General features: G+C 39.0%; 1 protein-coding gene across 2 annotated transcripts; it reads right to left on the bottom strand.

The window, feature by feature from the left end:
• Nucleotides 1-3,956: 3,956 nt before the first annotated feature.
• Nucleotides 3,957-12,675, bottom strand: naa10 (N-alpha-acetyltransferase 10, NatA catalytic subuni). 2 transcript variants are annotated; one of them, XM_034172353.1, is made up of 9 exons: nucleotides 12,605-12,675; nucleotides 12,477-12,525; nucleotides 12,269-12,367; nucleotides 12,115-12,173; nucleotides 6,674-6,719; nucleotides 6,461-6,576; nucleotides 4,798-4,842; nucleotides 4,564-4,648; nucleotides 3,957-4,417 (listed from the first exon to the last, which is right to left on the bottom strand). In XM_034172353.1, the coding sequence occupies exons 2-9, from the start codon at nucleotides 12,495-12,497 to the stop codon at nucleotides 4,235-4,237; spliced, it is 654 nt and encodes a 217-aa protein (XP_034028244.1). In that variant the 5' UTR covers nucleotides 12,498-12,525; nucleotides 12,605-12,675; the 3' UTR covers nucleotides 3,957-4,234. The 2 variants fall into 2 exon arrangements, with proteins under 2 accessions (XP_034028244.1, XP_034028245.1); XM_034172354.1 differs by having other exon boundaries at nucleotides 12,664-12,672.
• Nucleotides 12,676-13,200: the final 525 nt, after the last annotated feature.

Below are 13,200 nucleotides of genomic sequence, written 5' to 3'. Positions count from 1 at the left end.
TACTACAGGAAACATTTGACCTCCGTAATTGCAAAAAAAAGGCTATTGTACCAAATATTAACATTGATTTTCACAGGTGTTCAAATACTTATTTGCAGCAGTAACATACAAATAAATTATTAAAAAATCATACATTGTGATTTCCGGATTTTTTTTTTTTTTTAGATTATGTGTCTCAGTGGACATGCACCTAAGATGAAAATTTCAGACCCCTCCATGATTTCTAAGTGGGAGAACTTGCAACATCGCAGGGTGTATTATATATATATATATATATATATATATATATATATATATATATATATATATATATATATATATATATATATATATATATATATATATATCACCCTCCTCTCAGCCACCTCCTCCAGAGAGTCCAGAGGACAGCCCAGGACTTCCTGACCAGCTTTTTCAGTCTCTTTCTCTCCTGCTCTGTGCTGCCTGGGGCCCAACAGATGACAGCATAGATGAGAGCAGAGGCTACAACAGAGTCATAGAGTGTTGTGAGTCCAGTCCAGTTTGTTGTTGAGGTGAACACCCAGGTATTTGAAACTGTCCACAGTCTCTATGTCCTCCCCCTGGATGTTCACCGGTGGGTGAGGTGGTGGTTTCCTCTTGAAGTCGATCACCATCTCCTTCATCTTACTGGTGTTGAGACACAAGTGGTTGTGCTCACACCACTCCACAAAGTCTGTGATGATTGACTGGTACTCCAGCTCGTTCCCCTCAGACACGCGACCCACAATGGTGGAGTCATCAGAGAACTTCTGGAGATGGCAGAACTGTTAAGCACCTGAGTGTCCTGTACAACCCAGTTTGCCTTCCTGTCTGAATACACTGATTTTATGTTTGTAAAACTGCAATGTAAAAACAGTTAAATACACCACTACCTCGATTCTGATTGATATTTAAATTTACTGTTACCTACCTTTTGTGTGTAATTTTGTTATAAATTTGATTGCAAAACAAAGTCTGCATGAAGGACTTCAAATGTGTTTCTTTTAACCAAGTATTTCCACTTAGTTTGGGGAGTCCACCTCTTATAGTTCTGTTGGACAAACTTTAGCCCATTAACTATTATATTTATAAGACATCAGCATTACAAAAAATGTTGTGCAGTTGTTTTAAAATGATTGGCATTTGGCTTATGTCTAAAACAGGTTACCCCAGCTAGTATCCATCCATCCATCCATCTATCTATATATATAAATGCCTGTCAAAATAACACGTTTAAATTAATTAATCGCAGCACCTACAACACAATTTTTTAAAGATCTAATGGCATTTTGGTCGGTTTTGTTTGGATGTCACATTCTGACGTGTGACAGAAAAACTGCATTGTTAATGTTCCCTGTAGCCCCACATGCAAGTGAAACACCTCTTATAAAAGTAAACTTCCTTTAATAAGTCCACAGTAAATCTGTAATGTGGGAAGTTTCTGTGTCAGTGGTAGCAGAGGTTTTGTGCTGAAACACTGGATTGTTTATTAAACAGGCACACGAAGCTCTTACAGGTTTACAACCACGTAAAATGCTTCATTCATAGTATTGTTTTTTGTCCAAACTTTAATGTTCTGGGATTTTAACCCGTTTTGCCCCACTGGCAACAACTGTTGCCTAAGTGTATCACTGTCATTTTCTACTCAATCTCAAAGGTACTAATGCAACTTTCTCCACTTATAAAAAAAATCTGGGTATAACAGGTTAAACTGAAAGTCTTCAATCCAGTAAGATAATTATTAAAGAGGTCATACTGTGCCAAATCACTTATCTTCTATTGACATTTTCATGTTTGAGTTTTTTAAATGTTCAACATCATCATGCCACTATTCTGAGTGTTTTCAGATTTTCCTGATTCTTGGATCATTAATGCCTGGCAGCTTGTTTCAGACCTCTGACATTATGACATATGTAACTGAAATATAGCTCCCCTGCCAGATGCTCTAATTTTACCTCAGATTAATACCGCCCCTCCCCAAACCCCCCACACTTTCTCAATTGCTACATCGCTCTCTCATACACACCTTAATTCAGGTGAAAACTTTCAGTAAACTTTGTGATATTAATAAACATAAGCAGCAATAAATCATTCTCCGTGTGTTCCAAGATGCACAATTTTTGCATAGTTCATAGATTGCAGTTTATTTTTGTACATTAAAATATTCATGTAATTGCTTTTAATTGGAATTTTTTGTCTGTTGTACATTTCCAAGAACCTAATTTTTATGCTATATATATATATATATATATATATATATACATACATACATACACACACACCTGATACATACATACCCACAAAATCGGTAACTGAGAAATTTGAGCATGGCCCAGAAAACGTAGGGTGTGGTTCTCAGTCTTTTGCATTCTGAGAAACCAACATTGCACACAGTGATTCAAAATGTCAGATTTGAGAAATGTTTTCTCAGAATGCAAAACAGGTAGAACCACGCCCTACATTTTCTTGGTCAGGCTTTGTGATTCCTTAATCACCCCTCGTGCACACAACACATACAAAGGTACTAACAGTATACAAGACTAATAGTGCAGCGGATAACAGAATATTTACAGAGGAATCGTGCAAATGGTGACAGAAGCACCAAATTTGGCACAAATGCACCTTAGACATTGCGCTCTTGAAAAAAAACGATTGGCCATTTTAATTATCAGCCGGCAGCCAGGTAGGGGTCAATTGAAGAATTACACGGGGTCAAAATTAAAAGATGATCCAATCATATTGAAAACTACACCATATTATGTCTGATCACAAAGATTCCAAAAAGGTATAGTTTGTACTATCTGTGACTGAATGTTATGGATATATGGGGTAAAAACAGCAAGAATGGTGACAAAGGTCAATTTCGGTTTATACAGGGGTCAAAGGTTAAAGTTGATCTAATTTTTTGTATAATGTGATGCAACTTATTGGTTGAGTTAATCGGGTTTTACAAAGGAATAGTTTGCACCGTGAGTCATGCTTAATTATCATGTTACTGTCACGTAATAGAATCCAATAGTCAACACTGTTTGACCTTTACTTGCAGACCAAATATTCAACAGTCAAAACCATTCCATTTATTAATCCTATTAATTCCTGTACAAACTAAAATTGACCTTTGTCACCATTCTTGCTGTTTTTACCCCTTAACATTCAGTCACAGTCTATCTTTTTGGAATTTTTATGCTCAGACAAATAATGTGATGTTTTCAATGTGACTGGAGCATCTTTTAATTTTGACCCCTGTGTAATTCTTCTATTGACCACTACCTGGTTACCTACTGATTATTCAAATGGACAATCTTTTTTTTTTCTTTTTTCCAGAGTAATGTCTAAGGTGTATTTGTGCCGAATTTGGTGCTTCTATCGCCATTTGCACGATTCCTCTGTAAATATTTGGCCATCTGCTGAACTATTAGTCTTGCATACTGTTAGTACCTTTGTGTGTGTGTGTGTTTGTTTGTGTGTGCACGAGGGGTGATTAAGGAATCATAAGCCTGACCCAGGAGATGAAGGGCATGGTTCTCCATCTTTTGCATTCTAAGAAAGCAACATTTCTCAAATCTGAACTTTTGAATCACTGGGTGCAATGTTGAGAACATTTTTTTCCCCCCATCAGAGTAAAGTCTAAGGTGTATTTAAACCGAATTTGTTGCTTCTATCACCATTTGCAGGATTCTTTCAGTTATCTGCTGCACTATAAATTTAGCTTTAAAGATAGCAACTTTATAAAAATTTCAAAGCTATAGACGTCTCAAAAACTTGCAAAATTTCAGAAGACGATGTCAACCATCTGCATCAACAAAATGTGACTATTCCTCTTGGGACAACCAACATTTTATCTGTTTGATAAAAATGTTTGTAATGCTGAACAATCCTAGAAAAAAGGAAGAAAAAAAAAAAAAAAAAAAAAAAAAAAAAAACCTCACCTGTACCAACACAGGCAATACGAAAACATCATTTGAAAGATTTATTTTGACTCACTTTGTTAAATAAGTAACCTGACCAATACAAACTTAAAATAATTTGCAATTTTGTAAATTTCACAAAACCTCAGGCCAGGAAATAACAGCAGTTCCATAAAAATTAAACCAGTCTCCATTAAAATTAATTTGGGTAAGGCGCTAATTCATATCATTTAACCCTTTGAAACACATTGCAGTAAGGGACAAGAGTTCTGCCGATAAAAAGAGCAAACAAAAGGTGAATTTAAAAAGTGTCTATGACTGCAGCATCATTGTGAATCTGAAGACGAATCTTTAACGTCCGTGCTTTCTGTCGCCTCGCTGACTTCACTCAGTTCTTTGCTCTCTCCTCCGCTGTCTCGCTCACTCTCTCTCTCCTGGTCTCCAGACCCTGATGAACCCTGGCCAGAAGGTGCATCCTGACCAGACACTCGCACTCCTGGCTTTCTCAGCTGTGTGACAGACAAACCAGAAATGGCATATTCAGAATCATCTGTGCTGGGCACAGTAACGTTTGACACCCACAAGCAACAGACATAAAACTAAGGGAAAGCATGACAGTACACCGCTATCACATGTTCTTATAATAAATAATCACCTCATCAGCCATGTGGGCCAAATCTCTTTTCATGGCATAGGCATCCTCCCCATCTGCATAGTATTTAGGCTCTACCTCGCTAATCCTGCAGAAGAGGAAGGAAAACGAAAACACACACACACGTGTGATCAGTATAAAATAACAATATATACAATACTGCAATAATGTATGTGAACACCAAACACCAGTGTAGTACAAATTCTTAATTAGTTATAGGAATAAAGGAGGACTTACTGGAATTTGAGTGTGTTGGAGTATAGATGCAAAGCTGCTCGATTACTGAAACAGGAAGAAAGGACTACTAATTCTTTTTCAAAATAATAAGCTCACAAAATGCTCCCCCCCCAGGTAAACAAGTATGTGAAATAAACTGGTCAACTTTGCAAGCCTAACGGGTCTGTTTATACATAAATTAAATCTGGGGGAGGCACTTGAGAAGAGCCTGTGGAGTCATGAGGTCACTGGACAGAGATATTTCGTGATGCAAATTTTTTTTTTTTTGTAGGGAAATGAAGGTCCAAGTCCTCAGGGTCCTGTTCCTGTCTGTCTTGCTGTATGGTTATGAGACTTCAGATGCTAACTAGTGATGACTGGCTGTCTTTGTTACTGGCTCTCTTCAGAAGATCCTTGGGTACCACTGGAATGACTTTGAGGATTTATTTCATTCATTTAAAAGAAAAACAGAAAAGCAAAATTAACAAAACATTATAAACCATTGAACGATAAAGAGCAGTTTGGAAGAACAAGTCTTAGACTTGTATCAAACGAGTGGTTACGAAGTGAGCCTAGGATGAGGAGTATCATTTGCATTGTAAGGGAGCACCAACATTGACATATTGGCCATGTGGCCAATTTCGGTGCATCATCCAGCATGCAAGTGCCTGAGTGCTGAGAACCCCAGTAGATGGAGTAGGTCAAGGGCATGCCCACGTTTCACCTAGCTGTGGCAGATAGATGGTTATTTTTGATATGTGGGAATGCACTGGTTGTCTGCCTGAGTAGTTGCCATCCAGGATCTAAGGCAGTTATGTGATGCCGTGGATGCATCAAAGTGCAGCATCAGCGCAGGCTCCCAGACTTGACTTGAGGGGGAGGCAAAATAATCTCCCTTTGAAGACATTGGACCAAAATTACTTTCCTTCATGCACATCTTGTGATTTTTTTTTTGTCTTTTCATAGTTCCAAATGGTGCGAAATTTCACTGAAATACATTAAACTGCTCACAGTAAGTTGTACATACAAGACTCATGAACAGACAGGCTGATTCCCACAGAGCCCCCAAGCACTTGTTTGTGGAGGTGTATAATAAAACTTTGCAAATACGGAGCCATGAAATTATGCATCAACTACAAAACAATTTCATAGGTAGACCTGTCACAACAAATATCACAATATTATTGTCTACATCATTTTAAGACCATTTTATGCTATTAATATAATGATAACATAGCATCAAAATGCATGTAAATACTTTTAAAGAGCAATGAAATTTTAATTTGTGAAATCTTACAATAATTCATATGAATCATGAACTTTTGCAATAATTTGGTGGCGCTGTCTGCCTAAAATGGTGTGCGGCAAACAGCAACAGTAAGAAAAAGGAAGAAAAAGGTAAGTTAACCAATTAAATGTATTTTTCCAAACTTTCTGGATGGAATAATGTAGTTGTGTCATCTGGCTGGTTTGCTATGAATGCGCCTACCACACAGAGAGCAGGAAATGAGAGGGACAGAAGCAGCATGACTCGCTGAAATGTTGGACACGTGTCAAAAAATGTGCATGTAAAGGGCAATATACCAAGGCCAGCAAAATGACTGTGTTCTGTTTATATACCAGTATCGAACAATGTCAAAATAGTAATTATCATGACAGGCCTCTTCACAACATGCAAACATACCTCTTGCGAACATGGAGTGAGACATATTTTGCATTGAAATTTTCTATCATGGCGCGACTGGCCTGATCCATTAACTTCTGTGCGAGGCCCAGACGTCGGTGGGAGCGCTTCACTGCCTGAAACACACACAAAAGTCAGAGTTCCTGAGTACAATAATCTTGCAGTACCATAAATGATGGGAGGAGATTGAGGAGGTGTCTTGTACGTGCTTACCAGGGATGTGATGTGTCCATGGGGTACATCATCTGGATCCTCTTCCCTGTAAATATTCAGAGGAAGTTTAGACCTTATTTGTGATACAGAAGGTCTGACACCATACACCACCCCTTCTTGTTGTTCTTCCAGCTGCTCCTGTGAGGGGTCGCCACAGATCTGCCGTCTCAATCCCACCCTATTATCTGCATCATCCTCTTTCACAGCAACCAGCTGCACGTCCTTCCTCACCACACCCACAAAGCAGCTGTTTGACCCCCTTTTCTCATCCTGGCTGGTGGCTCCATCCTTAGCATCCTTCTCCCGATATACCCTGGGTTCCTTCTCTGTACAAGCCTAACCCTCCAGTCAAATTAAATACAAATGAGGGCAACAAGCAGTTGTTTGTCCATTCGAGGTGTGGCCAGCTTATGGCTACATGACGTTACTGTGCAAAATATTTAATGACAAATTATAAAAAGGTCACTGAGTTTTTCTCCATGCTTGACCACATAATGGAACCAAAGTTCATTTGATTTGTTTCAGTCTAACATCTTTCACAGCGACATTCCTGTATCACTAGTCAGCATGCTAACATCTTTGTATGATGTCTTCTAAATCACTTCAGAAGTATTACCTCATTACATTTAAAAGTGTTTATTGCTAACTTTTACAAAATAAATGAAGAAAAATACCAAACATATTAGATTTATGCAGAAATCCAGCTTTTCAGTGTGTATTCCACCATCGCGATCCTCCTGTCCTGTGCGGCAACTGCATTTCTTGTATATTCGTCCGTGAATTGTTCTGTAATTTATGTTTTGTAGCATGGCCCAAGCAGAGGGTCACCCCTCTGAGTCTGGTCTGCTTGAGGTTTCTTCCTCAGAGGGAGTTTTTCCCTTACCACTGTTGCTCTGGGGGTTGGTAAGGTTAGACCTTACCTGTGTGAAGCGCTTTGAGGCAACTCTGTTGTGATTTGGCGCTATATAAATGAAAATAAATTTAAATTGAAAAATCTTGGATTATTTTGTTCAAACCAACAACCTGCTGATTTCATGCTGTCCTCACTCGTCCCACCTCTGCTTCTAACTTTCCTCCACTCCTGCTGCCTCCAGACATGCCCTCCACCTCTTCTTCGCCCAACAGTAACCCAGTTTCCACCAGCACCCTGCTGAACAACAGTGCTTGTTGTCCTTGTTAACATGTGCCTCAACCGATCCAATGTAAACCGCATGTCTGGTTAGGCAAATTTCACACCAGATGCCCTTCTATCACAATGAATGCACTAAGTTACACAGACAGTGTGGCTGAAATCTGACAAATTTTACAGTGTACACCCTTCCTGTTTCTACCTCCTCATTTATCCAGCAATTCCAATGAAATGAATATACACCCCATATAGGTGAATTACAGCATATACTGCCTAAATAAATAAATGGCTGAATAAATGAAAGGGATTATTGCATATCCTGTGTGTAGTTATAAAGTCGTAGTCGGACAGTGATTTTTTTTTTTGTAGTTTTGGCTCTGTACATCACCACAATAGAGTTTAAATGAAACAATATGTTCTTGTAGACCAGCAACTTTATAGTGGTTTAAGAAAAGCATCAGGTTAACCACTAAGACATTACATTTATTTTGATACACAGTCCACCAGTTTTCAGAGCCCCTAAATAAATTGGCAAACTACTGGCAAATAGAGATGTTCATACAAATCATACTTTTACAGTTGCTTAGAATCAACCTTTACATAGACAACTCTATATTTGTTTACTGTGCACTGCATCATGAGAAGCTGAAGGGCTTTGTAGGATACACTGGAAACAAAATCTAGCTGCAAAAACTAACCAAGTATTAAAGTAATCACCAATTATTTTAAGAACTGATTAATCATTCAGGATAATTTTTTAATGTCCTTTGATTTCACCTTTTTAAATGCGAGTATCTTCTTGTTTCTGCTCCTGTCTGACAGTAAACTGAGCATCTTTGGGTTGTGGAAAAACAAGGCATTAGAGGGTGTCATCTTGGGCTTTGAGAAACACTGATTGACACTTTTCATCATTTTTAATGGCCAAACAAGTTATCAATGAATCCAGGAAAGAACCACGATTAATCCGTAGCTAGTGTGTTGCCCATGGGGAACCGTGGGCTCCAGACTGGGTAATGTTTATAAAAAAGGTATCTGACATTTTTCAGGATGGCAATAAATTAAGCAAAGCTTGTATAATGGAGTTGGAATGGTGTGTTAAATCCAGAATGTTTTTAGAACCTTAGACCTCAACAGTTTTTAGAAGATGAACTCAATCCTTTTATTTCCTGTTAATTATGTAATTTTTAATGTTAATTTACTGTCTTAATATATTTATAAATTGTTTAGGTTCTTGTTATATACACACAATTAGTATTATCATCATTCTTATCAGTATTATTATTATATTTTATTATTCTATTTTGTAAATTGACTATATTTATATAGCGCTTTTCCATCCGCATCAGACGCTCAAAGCGCTTTACAAATAATACTTCATATTCACCCTGATGTGAGGGTGCTGCCATACAAGTTACTCACTACACACCAGGAGCAAGTCGGGCACTGAGGACCTTGCCAAGGGCCCTTAGTGATTTTCCGGTCAGGCTGGGATTTGAACGGAGGATCCTCTGGTCTCAAGCCCAACACTTAACCACTAGACCATCACCTCTCACATTTTGTCATTTGATTTTTAAAATGGACCACAATGGAAATAAGTGTTTTCACTTTCTTGGGTAATCCATGTATTTTTAACATATTTACCAGAGGTAGGACGAGTCACTGTCAAGTCATCAATCTGCAAGTCCCAAGTTATCAATCTACAAGTCCCAAGTTAAGTCTCAAGTCAGCTTGCAAACAAATGGTGGTCATTATGATTTGAGACTTGATGATTTCCAAAGATGCCTTTAATTTTTTCACAAATTATATATAAGGTCCATGCTCTTATTAATAATATCAATGCACCAACTGGGCAGATTTCTTGAAGCACCTTTTTAAAAGCAGTCATCTAATCTTATTTACGTTGAATAAACCTGCACCCAAGAAGGTTAGGCCTCATGCATACATTGAACTGATCCACTCCAGTAACTATTTAAAAGTTGGTGACACAAAATATTTAAACATTCAATGCAACTAAAACAGTCAGTTATAAATCCATCGGATAATGCATTTAAGAATGCAACAAAAATCAACTTATGATGATTTCCTCCATTATTTTGTTGAAAAGGTGGCCTTGGTTAGACAGAGCATAAGCAATTCACTAAATGCTCTAGACCTCTATCACGCCCCTGTTGCTCCTGCTGTGTTTAGTACATTTGATCCAGTGTCACATTCACAGCTCTCCGATGTAGTACAGAAACTGAAACCTACTAATTGTCCTTTGGACATTATTCCATCTAGGGTGCTTAAGCAGGTTTTTGACATAGTTGGACCATCTATTCTTCATTTTTTCAATACCTGTCTAAGGCTAGGGTCTGTGCCAACTGTTTTTAAGCAGGCCGTGGTCAGGCCACTTATCAAAAAACCCAACCTAGACCCCGTTGTGTTGTCAAATTTCAGACCGGTGTCCCATCTGCCCTTTCTTTCCAAAGTTCTTGAAAAGCTTGTTTTTACTCAGTTAAACTCATTCCTGGTTCAGAATCAAATTTATGATAAATTTAAATCCGGATTCAGAGCGCGCCATAGCACAGAGTCGGCACTATTAAAAGTGCAGAATGACATCCTGCTGTCTCTGGACTCCAAGACACCTGCGCTATAGGTTATGCTGGATCTCACTGCAGCATTTGATACAGTGGACCATTCATTTTCAGCTTCCAAGAATTGTGTACAGATCCTTGCAACATGGGGCCGTGCATTATCCTGCTGCAACATGAGGTGATGTTCTTGGATGTATGGCACAACAATGGGCCTCGGGATCTCATCACGGTATCTCTGTGCATTCAAAATGCCATCGATAAAATGAACCTGTGTTCTTCGTCCATAACAGACGCCTGCCCATACCATAACCCCATCACCACCATGGGCCACTCGATCCACAACATTGACATCAGAAAACCGCTCACCCACACGACGCCACACACGCTGGCCGCCATCTGCCCTGGACAGTGTGAACCGGGATTCATCCGTGAAGAGAACACCTCTCCAACGTGCCAAACGCCAGCGAATGTGAGCATTTGCCCACTCAAGTCGGTTACGACGACGAACTGGAGTCAGGTCGAGACCCCGATGAGGACGACAAGCATGCAGATGAGCTTCCCTGAGACGGTTTCTGACAGTTTGTGCAGAAATTCTTTGGTTATGCAAACCAAATGTTTCAGCAGCTGTCCGAGTGGCTGGTTTCAGACGATCTTGGAAGTGAACATGCTGGATGTGGAGGTCCTGGGCTGGTGTGGTTACACATGGTCTGCGGTTGTGAGGCTGGTTGGATGTACTGCCAAATTCTCTGAAACGCCTTTGGAAACGGCTTATGGTAGAGAAATGAACATTCAATACACGAGCAACAGCTCTGGTTGACATTCCTGCTGTCAGCATGCCAATTGCACGCTCCCTCAAATCTTGCAACATCTGTGGCATTGTGCTGTGTGATAAACTGCACCTTTCAGAGTGGCCTTTTATTGTGTGCAGTCTATGGCACACCTGTGCACTAATCATGGTGTCTAATCAGCATCTTGATATGGCACACCTGTGAGGTGGGATGGATTATCTCAGCAAAGAAGTGCTCACTATCACAGATTTAGACTGGTTTGTGAACAATATTTGAGGGAAATGGTGATATTGTGTATGTGGAAAAAGTTTTAGATCTTTGAGTTCATCGCATACAAAATGGGAGCAAAACCAAAAGTGTTGCATTTACATTTTTGTTGAGTGTATTTTAGATGTATATGTTTTATCCTATGGTTGTTTTTAACTGTGTGCAGCACTTTGATCAACTTTGGCTGTTGTAAAGTGCTTTAGAAATAAAACTTTATTGATTGAAAACAGTGATCCACATATGAAGAACAGACCCCTGATCCAGCATTATCCCAAAACATGCGACTTCTAAAATATGTTTTGACAAAAGAGTTTCTTAAACACTGTTGTAAAAAGTAAGTCCCTTCGGCTGCTCCCTTGTTTTGCACTTGGGGTCGCCACAGCAAATCCAAGGTGGATCTGCATGTTGAATTGGCACAAGTTTTACGCCGGATGCCTTTCCTGACGCAACTCCACATTACATGGAGAAATGTGGCAGGGGTGGGATTTGAACCCGGAACCTTCTGAACAAAAACCAAGCGCATTAACTACTTGGCCACCACCACTGTTGTAACCAGTGTTAATTGTGGACTAATGGCTGCTCTACTTGCTTATTCCGCCAGATGCCGCCATTGAGCAAAGTGTTGTAAACCTGAGTTTTGAATAGTTTGAAAACCCACTATAAAAGAAAACCAATGATACTTACATCTTTGCGAGCACATATCCCACTATTTTGCCATTTTCGTCTTCTGCAATGTATGAGAGCTGAAATTAAGTAAACAGTGTGTATGTGTCAGATATGCAGATGTATAAGCTAAAACAATAAAGTTCATTGGGACACAAACAGGATTGTGAATCACCTGAGGCCAAGACAGTCCATGATAGAAATAGTATTTCATCTGGTAGTTTTCTGGAAGACACAGCAAATTGCAGTGCTGCATATTCATAAGGTCCTCAGGCTGCAGGATAACAAAAAATAAAGTCAACGTGAGGCAGACATAACAGTGCTAACAGCACGCTAACGTATCGGCTAAAACAAAACGAACGGAGCAGCTGCAGCACACTTACCCTCGCGTTTCGTATATTCATTTTGTTAGCTGGATTGGTACTGTGACAGCTAAAACAGGAAAGAGCTGACAAATCAATTCATAACAGTATATAACAGCTTCAATATGATAATTAGAGACGCTACCTACCTAGCTCATAGGACTAACTAGCGAGGAAGAAACGCGCATGTCGCAAAAAGCAAAGTCACTTCCGCTCTCCGTTTGCAGCGTCATTTCACAGTAAAGGCTTTATCATATTCTATATGTGTTTTATTTTTGTGAATTTGTGTTTTTAATGTTAAGCACTTTGGACACCAATCGTTGCTGTAAAGCGCTTTATAAATAAATGTTGATTGACTGATTGATTTATATCTACTTTGCTTAACTTAGCTTTATTTTGAAAAGACGCAGCCAACAGCGCAAGTATCTAAATATTTGGGGCGTTCAGAATTTTTAAACCCCTTAAAGGGGTCGTATTTAAAACATTTTAGTCACCTATTATACGTATAAAGAAAAATACTTCACGCACACAAATAATATAAATAAATAAATACAATAAATGATCTCTCTCTCTCTCTCTCTCTAATTTATTCTATTTATTTATGTGAGGGCATGCAGTATTTTATTATTTGGTCTATCTATCTATCTATCTATCTATCTATCTATCTATCTATCTATCTGTCTGTCTGTCTGGGCGTGCGTGCCTGTGTGTGTGTGTGTGTGTGTGTGTGTGTGTGTGTGTGTGT

This window comes from Thalassophryne amazonica, chromosome 6, assembly GCF_902500255.1.
Source record: "Thalassophryne amazonica chromosome 6, fThaAma1.1, whole genome shotgun sequence".
Taxonomy (NCBI): Eukaryota; Metazoa; Chordata; class Actinopteri; order Batrachoidiformes; family Batrachoididae; genus Thalassophryne; species Thalassophryne amazonica.
The sequence above is the reverse complement of the archived record's forward strand: the minus strand, read 5'-3'. Positions and strand labels throughout refer to the sequence as shown.

Bases quoted from the DNA above. Each gene is read 5' to 3' on its own strand.
- naa10 (XM_034172353.1), bottom strand. From the start codon at position 12,497: ATGAATATACGAAACGCGAGG. The intron at 12,174-12,268 runs GTGATTCACAAT...ACTTAATTTCAG, and splicing joins ATGGACTGTCTTGGCCTCAG to CTCTCATACATTGCAGAAGA. The intron at 6,577-6,673 runs GTAAGCACGTAC...TGTGTGTTTCAG, and splicing joins ATGGACACATCACATCCCTG to GCAGTGAAGCGCTCCCACCG.